General features: G+C 40.4%; 1 protein-coding gene across 1 annotated transcript in view; it reads left to right on the top strand.

Annotated features, from left to right (window-relative positions):
- The window catches only part of kcnq1.2 (potassium voltage-gated channel, KQT-like subfamily, member 1.2), a 141,409-nt gene that overhangs the window by 12,637 nt on the left and 112,127 nt on the right, over window positions 1-16,645 (top strand). Inside the window, exons 3-12 of the mRNA XM_067502789.1 lie at window positions 3,055-3,181; window positions 3,390-3,468; window positions 3,566-3,662; window positions 4,748-4,888; window positions 6,972-7,082; window positions 7,340-7,435; window positions 8,052-8,189; window positions 10,334-10,496; window positions 13,808-13,834; window positions 15,515-15,568. Coding sequence (XP_067358890.1) covers window positions 3,055-3,181; window positions 3,390-3,468; window positions 3,566-3,662; window positions 4,748-4,888; window positions 6,972-7,082; window positions 7,340-7,435; window positions 8,052-8,189; window positions 10,334-10,496; window positions 13,808-13,834; window positions 15,515-15,568 — 1,033 coding nt within the window. The remainder of the gene's footprint in view (window positions 1-3,054; window positions 3,182-3,389; window positions 3,469-3,565; window positions 3,663-4,747; window positions 4,889-6,971; window positions 7,083-7,339; window positions 7,436-8,051; window positions 8,190-10,333; window positions 10,497-13,807; window positions 13,835-15,514; window positions 15,569-16,645) is intronic.

The raw sequence follows: 16,645 nt of genomic DNA, 5'->3' as shown, positions 1-16,645 counted from the left end.
AGAATGCAATGTTTTTGCAAATCATACAAAGCCTCTGTTTTGATGTAAATGGTACAAAGACAATGTATCAAATGGAAAAAAAATTTGAAAAAATATTTGCTCATTTTGAAGTCGGTGCCGGCAACATATCCTGAAAAAGCTGGCACAGTCGGAGTGTTTACCGCTGTGTTGCTCACCTCTTCTTTAACAATACTGTTGGAAACCAGGGAGCTCAATAGTTTATTTTTTTTAAAGCAAATTTTCCCCATTCTTTCTCGTTTTTGCTCGATATGTGATTTCAGCTGCTCAACAGTTTAGGGCCTCCTTTGTTCTTTTTTTGCTTCATAATGCAGCAAATGTTTTCCCTTAAAAAAGATGGTATCTGGATTAGCAGCATATGTTGCTCCCTTTAATAAACAGTATCATTCAGCATTAAGGCTGCTTTCACAGGTTTCCCATGCTGTGTGCACTAATGCTACCCCACAGCATCACTGCTTTGACCTGTGTGCAGACAACAAGTCAGGCCACAGGACAGATTTCCTCTTTGCTTAGTCCTGACATTTCAGAATTGTAGAGTTTCAACTTTCATTTGTAGATGGAGCAAGAAACTGTATTCACTGACAGTGGTTCTCAGAGATGTTCCTGAGCCCAGGCAATGATACTGACCGCAGAATCTTCTGTTTTGGATGCAGTCTTTCCCGAGGGCCCAGAAATCAAGACCATTCGGTATTTGCTTCTGGGGTTGTATCTTGTCTACAGATTTCTGCAGATTCTGTGCACGTTTTAGATGATGAAGTCTCCAAATTCTTCGCAATTTAAGATTGAAAAACATTCTCATTGCTGCGAATATGCACTTTACTTTAAACTTTACATCTGTAGGATGCTCTCTCTCTCTTTTTGTGAACACAACTTTGTTGCCCCGAAATAAAATTTGAATTGTCAAATGTTTTGCTCCAGAAGTGGTTTGTTTCAGGTAATTAGCTATACATATATTGAAAAATATATCCCAATTATTATTCATGTTTGTTTTAAAATATATCACCCAGGCTTATGTGCATTTATTTGGTCAGGAAGTTTTTCCCTCCTATTATGTCTATGATCAAAAGTTAATTAACTTTAAAATCCAAGAGAATTAGCTCACATCTGTCACTTGGAACAGGGCCTAACAGCAGTGACTATTTGCAAAGGGCAAATGATGGTTGGTGGCGATAAATTACTGATGTTTTGCACAATATGATGTTGGATAGTCGTACTAATTGAGTAACTTAAGGTGATAATTCTAATGAAATGTCACTGATGATTTTCTGGAATCCAACTTTAATAGGAAGGCTGCTATTTTGAATTCGTTTGACCATGAATAGTTGTAAAAGCTAAGGTAAAGTGACTTTTCTGCGTGGATGCACACATGCACCTCCCTTGTTGTGGGATACACAGATAAAGCAATCTAATCACATTCTGATGCTGTAATTCCCACGCAGCTCTTTCAATGAGCTTCATCCTCGTCTGGCTTGACAAGATTACTGCCGTGCGAACAGGTGGCTGTTTTCAGTAAACATACAGTTGCCAGTTTCTGATACACATGCAAAACCTCCCCAACATCTGGGTGACCCATTTCATGGCATTAGTATGACTAATCTCTTCAAATTTACCAAATTCACATGTACCTTTTGACTTTCAAGCTTGACGAAGTAGCATTCTGTTTTGTGCCGTTGCTGATGTTTTGTTCTGACGGTGGCAAATGTAGTACAAGCACATTAGTTTGTTCGGTTTTCTAGAAAACATATCTACAATGAGTGTTATTCCTCAGCTATAATGTAGTAAAAAGTTTTATGTATGCAGTGAAAAGGAAAAATCGCGTCTTTCCATCTTTGCCCACTTCTCAAGTTTGTTCTGTGTCAAATATCAACCAATTCAAAGCAAATGGCAACTAAGTTTTAAAGATTTACTGAACCATATCTGCCTGTCTTAGCCTTACATTCTCTACCATTCTCCTCTTTGTCTTTAAATATTCACCAAAAATTAACTTATCTATGGAGCTGAATAAGAGGCATAGAAATCTAAATGCAAATTCTAAGCTGTAAACGTGGTTATTTAATCCACATGAAGTAGAAAGCACCATCAAAGATTCATCCATCTTCCTCCCGTCATATTCACCATTATAAATACGATGGGAGCTTTAGTTACCTAATAAATAAAACGCAGTTTCCTACTCTAACACAAGTAGCTATAAATGTGCAGAGCTTTGCATTTTGTCCATATACTGACAATAGAGCGACACTTTAACCAGCCAGAATGTGTCTAGTGTGATTGACAGGTCCCTGGTTTGGGGCTCTGTGTTGCTGTGTTATTGCAGCAGGGCTTATGGTGTAAGGTTTCATAGAATGGGTGGTCAGAGAGCAGCCAGTTCAAGCAATGAACGAGATGGCCACCCACATGGCTTTAGGCTTAAAAAGGCCGTATAGTGGCTAAATATTATCTATACACAGTGGCTAGGAAAATGATCTCCATCACAGAGCCCTAATGAATTTATAGACCCACTCATGCCCATTCTAGTCATCCAAATGCACAATGGCACTTGATGTGTAATACACTTTAAAGGTGCCAGCTTCAGCAGGTATATAGGTGCAACACTGTTTGCAACTCAAACTATTATTTGTCATTGACAAAGTTTTTAAGTGCTACAGAAAGCTCCATCCATACTGATTCTTCAATTTTCTTAGACGCATTTCATCTTGTGGCTTCAGTCACTTAGCCATTGACCTCGCTTCAACATAAGCTGTCGTCAGCCTTGTTATCAACCTCCATCTTTCCTGTGTGGTTGGGTGGTCTTGGTAGCACCAGACCACCTCCGTGTCTCTCTTTCTTTATCTCGCACACCTGTCATTACCCACTCATATCATATTGTAAATCTTGCTGATTGATTGTAATGGCCCTAATGCCTCTAGATTAGTGTTAATGCACAACACTGTGATATCAATGCTTTTAGAAACGATATCTTATCTGCCTTTGCACATTCTCTCAACCTGTGTTAACATTAAGGTAACCATTGCTCTGTGTTTGCATTGTTCTCCACAGGAGATTGTGCTGGTGCTGTTCTTTGGCACAGAGTATGTGGTCCGGCTGTGGTCGGCAGGCTGCCGCAGCAAATATGCAGGCATCAAAGGACGTCTCCGCTTTATCAGGAAGCCCATATCAATCATAGGTGCACCTGGCATTTCCCTTTGTTCCCATTTAATACAACGGATGTCACGAATTGTTTTTTTAGATCAACAACTTAGATTATTCATGCAATGATGAGGTTTTACTGTAGCAGAAGGTTTCATTGAAAATAAGCTGATTCCAACCCTGATTTGATCCTTTTTTTGTTGTTGTTGTTGGTTTGTCTGTGTCTGTCTTCTTACTTCTCACAGATTTAATAGTGGTCATCGCCTCAATCATTGTGCTCGGCGTAGGGTCCAACGGTCAAGTGTTTGCCACATCTGCTATCAGGTAGATCAAGTATTTTTCTCTGCATTTTATTATTCACTCATAGTTGGACAGAGATTTGAAGATAATGAGATGGATGGGGTGGCGATGTGGGTTACAGGGGCATCCGGTTCCTCCAAATCCTGCGCATGTTACATGTGGATCGACAGGGTGGGACATGGAGGCTCCTGGGATCTGTAGTCTTTATTCATCGACAGGTGGGTTCAAAGTATTTAGTGTTATGTATCATTATGTCTTCCTAAGAACCCAGAGACTGGTTTAGATGTCAGTGCTTAGTGTCCTGTCAGGCAATCTGTCTATGTTTGTTTGCTTAGGACAATTTCTACTTTCATACCAACTAGACTAAAGGAATAAAAAATGCAATTGACCCTTCTGTTGCATCAGTTAGCGTTTGTTTTGTAGGTAATGGTATGGTATGTAATCCATACATGCTTATTACAGGAAATGTGGTGCATGTACATGTGCACAAGCAAGTCACAGCAGACCTGGCTTTATAAGGAGGAAAAAAGAGGTAGTAGAGGGGGCCTTTGTTTTTCTCACTGTCTTGGTCAACTTGTTTTAGTAGTTCTTCAAGCTGATACTCAATGAAGTCAGGGGATGAAATGTTCTTTTCCTAATCCTTGAAGTAAATGGGGTCAGGAAAATAAATGCTTAAGATTAAACCAAGATGAGCTTAATGTGATTTGGTGCCATCTCCCTGTTGTCGGATGACCACCTTACCAAATGATCTGCTCCGTTTAGTGGAAGCATATTGTCTTTTAGCTGTGTCAATAAGCGGATGGAATGCCACAGACACAGGTTAGGATGTGCCCTCAGCTGTCACATTTGGGTTTGATTTGCTAATATTTACAGTATACTTATACATATATTAAGCCTCTGAAATGCTAAGCCAAACAAACTGAAGAGCCCCTAAAGAAGCTCTGTGGATACCACACTGACCGATTAAAAACAATTGCAGTCAGTAATGATACCCACCATGCCCTGGTTACCCTGGTGGTGGTGGTGGGTGATTTAGCTGAGGGTAAGCTGGTCCTCACAGTGCACCAGGTGAAGCAATCACTATTAGAACCCAATCCCCCTGAGAGCCCTCCTTAAAGTCAGGAAGAGTGCACGGTTACAAACCTGGCTTTCTAACAGCTAGAACATTCAAAGCTAAGGGGAATACTGACAATGCACCTTGTATGATGATTTTTATATATGAGCACACATAGTAAAGTCATGTTCATTATACATTATGTGTATAATTCATTGTACACCATTTTCATTGTATTGTGTTTTTCAGGAGCTGATCACTACCTTGTACATTGGCTTTCTGGGCCTGATCTTTTCCTCCTATTTTGTCTACCTGGCGGAGAAAGATGCTGTGGACGAGGAGGGCAAGACAGGCTTCTCCAGCTATGCTGATGCCCTATGGTGGGGTGTGGTAAGTCATTTAAATTCACGTTTTAGCCAAAATATGTCTTACACTGATGCTTTTGTGTAAACCACCGCATTGGCATGTTCATCAAATAGCTGTTTTTCACTGCATATATTACTAGCATCCTTCATTGGTACTGGAATTCCCAAACACAGCATCTTATATGTTTGCAAAGGCCACATCGCATGCATGAGAAAGAGAAAATTCAGAAGAGTTGTAACAAATTATTTGTAGAGCGTTCTCTCAGGTGGAGACCTCTAGTTAGGCCCATTATTACCTACTTGTGTTTTTATTCTCATTCTCATTGGTTCCTCGTGTAACAGGCATGTGTTGCCACAACACTTAACACAGAGGTGGGTGTGTCAAGATTTTTCGTTCGTAGAGCTGGTTTTGCCTATTTCCCTCTGTGCAGAGGGTCAGGTTTCCAGAGCAGTTAATTAAACATTTGAATTGAAAGTGCAACGTAATGAGAAACCTATGGCAGTCTTGTGCAGGGGATCAGTGTGCCACAAAGAGACGGTAATAAACCATTCACCTCTGGGCTCTTTGGCTCAAAGAACTTTTAGAGCACCAATATAAAGTGTCAGTTCCTTTTAATTAAAACTTTAATTGTGGGATTACTGCCTTTTATGTAACGAGGGTTAGAGGGGTCACAGTGCTCACTGCTCTATGGAAAGCTGGAAAAAAAAAAAAGCTGTCATTTGTGTTTCTCTGTTCACAATGTAAAGAAAAGAATCACGCTTGGGGATTTGCACCTTTTTGTTTCTGAGAATGTAAACTTGAGAGTCATCATGTACTTGTACAATAGGTTTGGTCAGGATTGTGGGCGTTTGTGTGTGTGCTTATTGAAATGAAATTGCGCTGATTGGAGAACTCTAAGCTCTCCCAGTTTGCGTCGATCCTTCTCTTGGCACGATTTCAGCGTTTGGTTGTGCAGGTGCAGGGAACAGCTGGAGGCCAAGCCAGTGGGATAATTCCTATGCCCTTCTCTCCCTCCCTTTGTTACCTTCCCGGCTTCCCTTCTTCCTTTGGCAATTTTTGATGGCTCATTGACATGAACAACCATTCCAACCTCATTCAGGATTCAGTGTGACAGAGGAAAATGTTTAGTCTCATAGAGAATGCAAATCAGCACTCATATTTGTGTGCATACAATCATACACACATTCCCGACCAACTCTGTGACCTTTTGTGGAGCCATGAAGAGGTTTCTGCCACACACCCTACGTTCTGAAAGAGGGGGCTGCTTTTGGAGTAAACTATTCCACTCTGATGATCAGGAAGACATTGTTTAGTCATCGGATTTGTGGACGAAGGATTAAATCCCCCACCCCTCATCCCCCACTATACACCCACCCAATGTTCCCACTCCTGCTCCTTCTTTTTTACTCCCAAAGCACTTTTAAGTATCTCACCTTACATCAGTTGCTTTGTGTGAGGGCACAGCGTCGGCTTAGCCAGCGATACTCCATAGACAACCACAGTAAGCCAAGTGTGTTCTGAATGTGTCAGAATTGGCTCAGCTTCCAGAGTGGGTGTACATGCAAATGTAAGAGGTATTTGCATGTACACCCCGGCAAATTCCTACAATGGCCGAGGATTAAAGGTTGGGAATCTTATTCCCTTTGATGAGCATGAGCCTCAAATGCTCCGGCCATCACTGACAGTGCTGTGGGAGGAGCAAGACCAGAATGGCAGGGGAGTGTGGGCCTGGAGCCGTCACCCAGGTTGTGGAGCGTGAGCCTGGGCAGGGGAGTATTAACCCAGACGGGTGGTAGTTCTGACTGCACTGCATTCCCCAACCTATCCATTATGCAAGGACATCATTAGAAATTAGAAGGAATTTTGACAAAGTTCCTGTATAATTATAATGTTTAATGGAAAAATATTTACATTGATGTAAAATTTGTATTTATGACTTTTTTGCTTGCAGTCAGACAGACAGTTTTTTTAAGACCATTAAAAACGAATGTCTTGTAGTTGCATAGCATAGTTTTCTTCTATCACTTGCAAGAGCTGTCGCACTTATGCAGTCGGCTAATGAAACTTTGAAGACATGCAAGCGGAACTTCATCCACGCTCTGTCTAGGTGACGGTGACCACCATCGGCTACGGAGACAAAATTCCTCAAACGTGGATAGGCAAGGCCATCGCCTCCTGCTTCAGCGTCTTCGCCATCTCCTTCTTCGCTCTGCCTGCTGTAAATATAACTAATATAACTAATCTGAATCTCGTGATTTCATCAGCAATAACTAAAGACTGTATTTGCCCAATTCGTTTTTTTTCATTACAGCTTATTTTACTTTCATTTTAGATGACGTATTGCTCTATCTGATAAAGCACAATAGACCTTATGTAATGATAAAAATTGTTCATTCATTTTTGCATTTACATTGTTATCCTTCATATAAAGGTATTTCCTTGCCATATACTGATCATCTGATTCTTCTTGATTAGGGTATCCTGGGTTCAGGCTTTGCTCTGAAGGTTCAGCAGAAGCAGAGACAGAAGCACTTTAACAGACAGATCCCTGCTGCAGCCTCACTCATCCAGGTACATTGTACTGTAGCATTTGAAAGGAAGCACATCATGGCTGTAAAGCATGAAATCGAATAGGTTGGGCTGAAATCTCCATTATAATAACATACCATGAGTGGAAATCAGTTCCACTGTATTAGATATTGGTATGCTTGTGCGTGAATTTAAGCTTTGCATGAGCTACGAGCACAGTCCACCAGGGATTGAACAGCGAATTCACAATCAGTCGGATTTATTATTTGTCGACTGGACAGTTCTAATGAGCCATGGAAAAGGTGAGCTGCATTCAGGTATGAAACGGTAGATGAACATGTATTGTGTGCCAAAACTTACCAGTATTGATGAATCTGAATGCACAGGCTGTTTAGACGCACGTGACCGTGTCTGAAGAAAACAAAATAAATATCCACTTCATGACTGTTAAAATAGTGTGTTTGATAAGACCCTGAAATGATCTGCCTATGCACAATTTGCCTATATACAAGAATTGTTGGATATCATCAATCAAGTATCTACAGCACAGAAAAACATTAGTAAAGCAATTTAAACTTCCCAGAACTGGCATAGGTCTATGGTTCAGTGTTTGGTACTGAGCAAAACTAACAAAACCGTTGTAACCTGTTCTGCTCAGACACTATGGAGGTGCTATGCCGCAGAGAAACCAAACAGCTGTGCTGCTACATGGAAAATGTACGTCCTCACTCCAAAGCCTGTCACCATAGTGGAAGCTGACACCACCAGCCCTAACTTCAGGAAGCTGAACATACCGGTATATATTTTCTTTAATTCAGAGAGACTGAGAAGAGCGTTGTCTCACTTTTGGTGGAGTTTTCTATTGGGATTGATTTACTCTCCTCTGAGGATTTGCCAGTTGTTTCCTTTTAAAGCAAACTGCAGTTTGCCTTTGATGTTGTGGGCTATGGTGCTGATCTTGTGACATTCTTGGGTCCTTTTTATTTGACTGTCTGTCTCTTCACTTTGATCTGTCTAATAAGTGACAACGCACATACAGAATATGGTGTTTCTCACATGAGAAACAATTTCTCTTTTAAAAGACATTTGAAATAAACCTTTGAATCCAAGGTGCAGAAAATGAAGAACTCTGCAAAAGACTTTTGATACACACAACACATTGTCTCTGTATGTAGTTCACCTTTCATAATAATAGTAGCTGTTTTGTGCCTAGGCCATTCAGCATAAAAAGGGCAAGTTAAGTTCCCACAAATGCACACACGCACACACACATATGTGGAAGGACAAACAACACACACAAATACTTGCACACACAGCAGCCCCTCCCCTCCCTAAGGCCTGACTCCACCAGGATGACTTGAGGCCTTTGTCTCTGCTGGACAAAGACTCAGTCAGTTGAGATGATGTCACCACCGCCTTTCTCATGGGAGTAAACCTTTGTCTAGTAGAACAACAACAAAAAAATCTTTGTGTAGCATTGAACCCACATGTATTGGGGGAGAATGAAGGCTGCTTCCGCTCTTTTCTGTTTCAGCATGTGACTTTCTCTTCTGACTTTCTGTCTCTCGTTCTCCCCTTTGTCCGTCTTTCAAGGTTCCCCCTCCTGTTTCTTCTCTGCTTAACACACTTTATTTAACTCCCCCCAACTCCCCTCCCCGCCTGCTCTTTCTGTTTCTGCTCTTTTTCAGTATCTTTGATTGCCTCTCTCTCTCTGCCCTATCTCTTGTTTTGCCTCATTCCTGATTGTTTTTTTCTCCTTCACCACTTTATATCTAACTCCATCAGTATGTTTCTTTATCGTCCTCTCTCTTAAACCAAGTGTGTATTACAGTTTCTTCTGTCCTCTCATCTTTCTCTTTTCTTTTCCCTCTCTTAGTCTTACAACACCCACTACCACCTCCCTTTCTCACTCTCTCTCCTAATGAGTCATTCAATTCTCGCTTATTTGGAGAGAACTGCTGCCAACATGTCAATGCCAAAGTCTGATCCACTGAGTCCTAATAATTGAGTTTCTACAGTACTGTATAAAGGCCTCATCCATGATTTTGGTGCGGGTCAGTTGTTCTAATCATTGGACTGGAAGCACCATTTAGGTCCAGACTCACACAACACGTACAGTATGTTCTAACTCATAACAACTGATGTTGAACAGGTACCACTTATGTCAGCAGCGTGCAAGCACAGAATTTAGTAAGATTATAATAAATAATGTGAAAATAATGTGCACTGTGTTTGGCATGACTTTGCTTTTCCACACTTAAATGGAATGGCTAGATTAAATCAGCTCTAGCAGAATCGTTTTGTTTACGAGGTGGAGCAGTGATCCAAATGGGATCTTTCTTGCCATGACAGTCCTGTCCTGAGATTCCTGTCTGCACAAATCATACAAATAAGCACGATCACTCGATACTGGAAAAACAAAGGAACATTATAAGCATGACTTTGGTTGATGCAAAAAACCAAATCATTTTATTAGAAATGCATCACTTTCTCACTACATGGATCAGTTGAGCATCACTAACAACCTTTGCCCCCAAAAACCACTACCTTATTGTAGCAGAGATATAAAATGCTTTTTTTTTTTGACTCATGTAGGTTTTTGTTGGCAGATTTACTTCTTTGAAATAAGGGATCAAGCATAAAGAGCTTGGAGGGAAGCTGTCTTGCTCCATTACCACGCTGCCACATAATGAGTCTAGATGAAAAGCTAACACAGTATGACACTAATAAGCCACATCTTCCACTTAATACTACATCAGCTGTTGTATTGGGTGAATTGTCTCCTTCATGCTGGAAGGGAGTTACTGTCCCAACTGAAGACGTTTATAGGCTGATAAGTGCAGCGAAGAAAAGGCACAAACTACAACCCCATTAACTGTGATTTCACTTTCAGAACACACTTTTTATTTATTAACAGGGTTTCTTTCCCCTGTTTGCTAGAAAAAGGGGACAAAGAGGAGGTTGAAGTCCAGAGGTAATGACTCCTTGAGTGTGGCAACAGAGAGGGCTGTATCGATCCCCCAGATCACCTATGAACACATTGATGACTCTGAGAAGAAAGATGCCTCGTTTTTCCTGGAAGAGCCCAGGGGGCCTGGTGAAGGTACTACACTGAAATGAGCACTGATCTCAGGTTCCTATAATGCACAGTTGACCATTAAAAATAAATAATATGGTTGTAGGCACCTGCTTATGTTCCTCATGCTTAAATTGAGGTCCACTAACCCTAACTCGTGTTTTTCATGCTCTATAAATTGCCTTTATTCTAACACATCAGTCCCACACAAGTCAACGAGCCAAGAACACATGAAAGAACTAAAGCCAGTTTTATTACTGCTCGATCACACTGGCTTCATTTTTGACCTCTTCATATCAGAGTTATATTCAAACCCTGACACATCAGAATACCATGTTTTGTGAAGGTGTTTTTGACTAACACTAATTATTTTTCTGCAGCTACAGTACGCCGTCTTTACCATTTTAAAACATTACAAGGCCAGCTGGCAATAAAGCTGATGTCATGTGGAGGACATCTGATGAAGGGAATTACTGCTGTAATAAAGGCTTTTTTTTCTGTTTCTTTTAATACTTATTTCTTTGAAGAGGGAATGTGTGTCTAAAGCTGTGAAATGATGTCATGCCTCCTTGAAGATCTTGGAAATTCATTATTTCAGTAAAAGTTTGATGTGTTTTTGCGTTCAGGGCATTTAAATGGCTAAATCGACTCCATGGTGAATAACATTTTGTGGCACTTTCTGTAGAAATATTAGTTGTCAGGTGCTCATCAAATGTCTGTGATAACAGGTAAAGTAGATGTAAAATAAAATCCTCTGTTATTTTGTGTTTTGAACTGGCAAATTAATTATTCACACACACATGTAAAAGTAAGTGTATTATTTTGTGAGTCCAGTGGAGTCACAACAGAAACTATAAACTAGAAAAGAAAATTAATGTTTTCATTGTTGCTCTAACTTGAAGGACACAATTACACAAAAAAAATTCTCATTCTCATTTCTCATTTGCAGTTTTAGTCTCTCGGCTCATAGGGTGAAAACCACTGTGCATTATTTGAGGAGAGGCTGTGTGCTGGTTTTTCATTTTCACACGGTAAACAGAAATGCCATCCTCACAGAGCCAAGATGGCTGCCAGGTGTCCCTTGTAGGCCAGATGGAAGCCATTACAGTCTCAGTGGTGATTAGAGGTCATGGTTACAAGCTCTTTACAGTTTCACTTGTCCTCTTTGCTCACCACAGACACTCACAGTGGGCTTAAGTAGGAAAAAACCTTTAAAATATGGGCTTGTCAAGGTTACAAGTGGGAATTTCTTGTGTTGCCACTTTACCGATTTACTAGTGTTAAGTTATGCCAGAGCCAAGCTGTGTGTTCTTTTCGTCAAGAGTCTGAGGATAAAAAAAAGCTCTGCCTAAATGATTGATCTAAAATCCTTTAGTATCCAGATAGTTATCAAACCTGACCAATAGTAATAGTGATTTTCTTTTTGTTTGTTTCTGCTAGCACTTCTTCATGGCTATAGATTTTTTTTTTTTTTTTTTTTTATGCAGGTCTATACAAACAGCGTGTGACCCATGGTTGGTTAAGAGTGCAGTGGTTTGACTTCCTGTGTTAAAAGCCAACTCGGCCAAATGAATTGACCCAGACTCCAGGTTAATCAATGCACTTTATGACTTTTTCCTGTCAAAGCGTGTGCTCATAAAAGGAGCTGGAGTGACATAAAGTTCACATAAAGGCAGGTCATCACTTGAAGAGGAACCACTTATGAGGAAGCAAGTTCTTTAGTTTCCTGCTTAGTTGAGTGGATCTTTGATAATGAAAGAGAACATTTGTCTTGTGGAAAGTGTGTGTGAGGGGAGATCAAAGTTAATGCCAAACCATATAGATGTTAGATTTATCACATTTGATCAAGTATTAATTCACATCTTTTATATGACATCACACTAATCATATTTATACACTGTGTGTGAATTTGTTTAGTTAATTACAGCCCCAATTCAAAAAAAGTTGGGACAATGTAAAACGTAAATAAAAACCAAATGCAAGGATTTGGAAATCTCATCAACCCATATTTTATTCCCAGTAGAACATAACATATAATGTTCAACAAGACGTTAAAACGGAGACATTTTACCGTTTCATTGAAAATATTAGCTCATTGGGAATTTGATGGCAGCAGCAAAACACTTTTAAAAAGTTGGAACACGGTGATGCACCCCCCATACCATCAGAGATGCAGGCTTTTCAACTGTCTGTTGATAACAAGGTGGATGGTCTTTCCGCTCTTTAGTCTGCTGACAATTGTGGATTACACAGCAATTTTACATTGAGGAACCTTTATGAAATTGCAGTTTGTGACAGATTGGTGAACCTCTGCCCATCTTTACATTCGAGAGACTGTCCCTCTCTGAATGCTCCTTTAATACCCTGTCATGTTACTGACCTGTTGCAAATTAACCTAATTAGTCGTCAAATGCTCCCGGATTTGTTTTTTATTTGCAGCAATTACTTTTCCAGCCTTTTGTTGCTCCCATTACAACCTTTTTTAGATGTGCTGCCATCAAATTACAAATGAGCGAATGTGTTTCATGAAATATTAAAAGTTCCCAGTTTTAACATCTAATATGTTGTTTATGTTCTATTGTGAATAAAATATGGGTTGACGATATTTGCAAACCTTTTTTGCAATTGGGGGCAGCTGTAGCTCAGTTGGTAAGGCAGTCGGTGGTTCAGGTGAGCAGGCACCACCATCGGGGTGTGTGTGTGTGTGTGTGTGTGTGTGAATGGGTTAGTGGGAATCAACATTGTAAAGCGCATTCATTACATTCTGTTTTTATTTATGTTTTACACATTTTCATAACTTTTTTTTTTTTAAATTGGGGTTTTACTAATGGAGGCAAAGAAGGAACTGGACAAGTCGTAAATCCTGCAGCCTGCTGTTACCGACTATAATGTGTTGACTTGAAACGGCATGAGAGTGCATGAGCTTTGCCTTAGATCCAGCTATTAAAAAAGGCAGCTGCAGTGTAGTGTCTTTACCAGCACTGCTGCTGTTTTATTTATTACGTTCACCGTTGCGCCTGCCACTGCACTGGACTTTGTATTGTCAGCTCTGTGCAGCAGACTATTTTTACAATCTCTGTTGAAAGAGTTTGCACGTTCACATTATAAGTCTTAGGTGCTTTTTACTGTTGTATTTGGAACAGTTTACCAGAAAATCAATCACAATTTTATTGAGAAGGAAATGATTGTGCAACAAAGTGTTGCTGTCTTGCACAGCAGGAACTGACAGAGATTGTTGATTACATTAGTTGGAAGAATGTGTCATATCTGCACAAATTTTTGTGTGCTTTAGCCACACTGCAATCCCAATAATAGTAAATGGTTCTCTCTCTTTGCAGGTATCAACAGGATGTTCACACAAACTGGTGAGTCTCTCTAACTTCCCTAACGACTCAGAAATGAAAAACACTTAATGTGACTTGAGGGACTGGGTTTTTATTTTTTTTGTAATATTTTCGTGCTCAAGAACTTTCCATTCCATAATGTTTGCACCAACAGCCCAAAGACAAGAAAACTACAAGGACATTGGGCTTTTATACAGTGTTGTTTATATGTAATCAGTGCACTGTCTAACCAGCAGCCTCTTCTACTGTTTAAGTACTTGTCTTTCTTCTATTAAAAACTCCTCTGTGTTAATCATTAGCTAGTTTGTCTTTTTAAAGTGGCCCAGACAGTATTTTAATTAGACTTGCTGGCTGGCTGGGTCTTTGTCCCCAACCGGACCCAACCAGAGCCAAACAGAGAGACTCAAACACTGGTTTTGGTCTGACTTGGCCTGTTTTCTTTACTGGATGCCCTGCCAACACCACGGGTGAAGAGCGGGGCTGGCCGGGCTGCATGGATAGAGGCCTCTGGGCCCATGCTTACCCAGAGTGGAACACTAAAGAGAGGGAGGGGGTGTGGCATTGATAAGGGCCCATTGTGGAGCTCCAGTGGTCAGAAATAAACTGGTCATTGTTTGATTTAGTCAATGTCCAGCTTATCGCCCCACTTATCTGTCTGGTCCAACCTGCCTTCCTGTCTGTGAGTCTCTCTCGTTCTCTCTAATGGCTTTATTGGCATAACTGGATTCACTTGCAGTATTGCCAAAGCCATGTGTTATTTACAATTTACGATTCACATAACAGGAAGTAAAAATACAGAAAGTGGCGGCAAAAAAATACGAAAAAAAAAGTACTGCTAAACTGTGTCCCTGGCTTGTGGCAATATCTCTGTATCTCTACCCCATTGTCTGTTTATCTCCACAATTTGCCTCTCTGTCGTTCCCTCCTGCCTTCAGCAAATACATTCACCACCAAACATACGTTTTCACTGATCTACTGATGGGCCGCATATTGTTAGTAAACCCTCATCCTGTATGTGTAGCTGATAAGCCAATTCACGTCGTCACTGAGCTGAAGTAGGGGCAAAAGGTGCATATCTTTGGCCCTTCCTGTTTCTGTCTCTCTCTCAATCACTCTCTCTGCTTCAGGGTTGGACAAAGTTAAACAAACCTCACGATGGAAAACACAGCTGGGGTTGAGTGGCTTTCACTTGAATTAGAATAGTCGTTCTGCTCTTGGACGCAGATTTGCCGCTCTATTCTTTATCACAATGGAGGCCTGGTGGTTTGAAGAGACATGTCAAACTCTGCTGACAGTCTGACTGCAGGTCAAGACCCTGCTATGCATGTTGTTCTCTGCTGTTTCGTTAGCTGTGCCAGCAGCCACCAAATAACTGCAATTTCTGCTTATGTTTCATTTTATACTGTGGATTTATAAACTTTATTATTGAAAATTGCTGGGAAGAAGTGTCTCAAACACAGAAGCAACTGCACCCTGAAATTAGAAAGTGTCCTCGCATATATAGAAATTTCTGTAATTAATTTAGAATAATTAAAAAATCAATCCATCTTAACTAAGAGTTGTAGCCCTGACTGTGCAGCACGTTGTACACTGAAAGGTTGAACAATGAAGAAACCCACTGATCTAAACTTCCTTCTTTTCTTGTTTTTCTTCCACTTCATTTTTAATTTTGTTTGTTTTAACATTTTTGCACGGCGTCAGGCCCTCCTCAACATTCTTGGTCGTCTTTCACTCTGAGCTGCCCTGGCTCTCCAGGTATCTCTCTGTTTCTTGTTCTGTCTGGTTTCCCATTACACTTTCAGTTGTTCTCATGTTTTGCACTAAAAGGCAATGCTGTCAAAAAATTCAAACTAATATTTAGCTCATTATAATATATTTAGTTCTCTAGTTTAGACCTCTGTAAAAAAACAATTTAGCATCAAACTATAATCACTGGCCACTTTATTAGGTACACCTTGCTAGTAGTCGGTTGGACCTCCCTGTACATTCAGAATTGCTTAGATTCAACAAGGTGGTGGAAACTTAGGGATCCTTATAGATTTTGGTTCATATTGACATGATGGCATAATGCTGCTGAATTGTCAGCTCCACATCCATGATGCCGGTGCTTTACTTTTTAGTGGTATGACTGAATGAGGAGGCCATTTGAATAAAGCAAAATCATTCTCGTTTCAGTTGACTTAAGCTCTCGACATGGTGCATTATCTGGCAGGATATAGTCACACTGTGGTCATAAAGGGATGCACATGGTCAGTAACTGTACTGAGGTAGGCTGTGACATTTAAACAATGCTCGATTGGTACTAAGGCGCCCAAAGTGTGTCATGAAAATATCCCCCAAATCATTACACCAAAACCACCAGCCCGAAACCGCTGATGCAAGACAGGATAGACCCATGTTATCATGTTTTTTACGCTACATTCTGACCCTGCCTTCTAAATGTCACAGAAGAAATTGTATCATCATACAAGGCAACGTTTTTCCGACTTGTGCATTCATAGCTTCTCTTCTGCATACCTCTGCACCTGTTGGCTGTACATTTGGCTCGAACCAGTCTGCCCATTCTCCTCTCTGACTCCCAGCATTGAGGTATTTTGGCACAGAGAACTGCTGCTCACATGTTTTTATTTTTTTTTCTCTTTTTCTCTTTATTAACCATTCTTTGTAAACCCCAGAGATGGCTGTGCATAAAAATCCCAGTGGATCAGCAATTTCACAAATATTCAGACGAGCTCATCAACACCAACACCAATAACCATGCTAGTTCAAAGTCAGTTAAATCATATTTCTTCCCCATTCTGGTGCCTGGTTTAAATGTCACCGCAGGTTCAA

The sequence above is a fragment of the Channa argus genome, chromosome 4 (assembly GCF_033026475.1).
Source record: "Channa argus isolate prfri chromosome 4, Channa argus male v1.0, whole genome shotgun sequence".
NCBI classification, from domain to species: Eukaryota; Metazoa; Chordata; class Actinopteri; order Anabantiformes; family Channidae; genus Channa; species Channa argus.
Note: the sequence above shows the minus strand (reverse complement) of the source record. Positions and strands in the feature narration are given on the sequence as shown.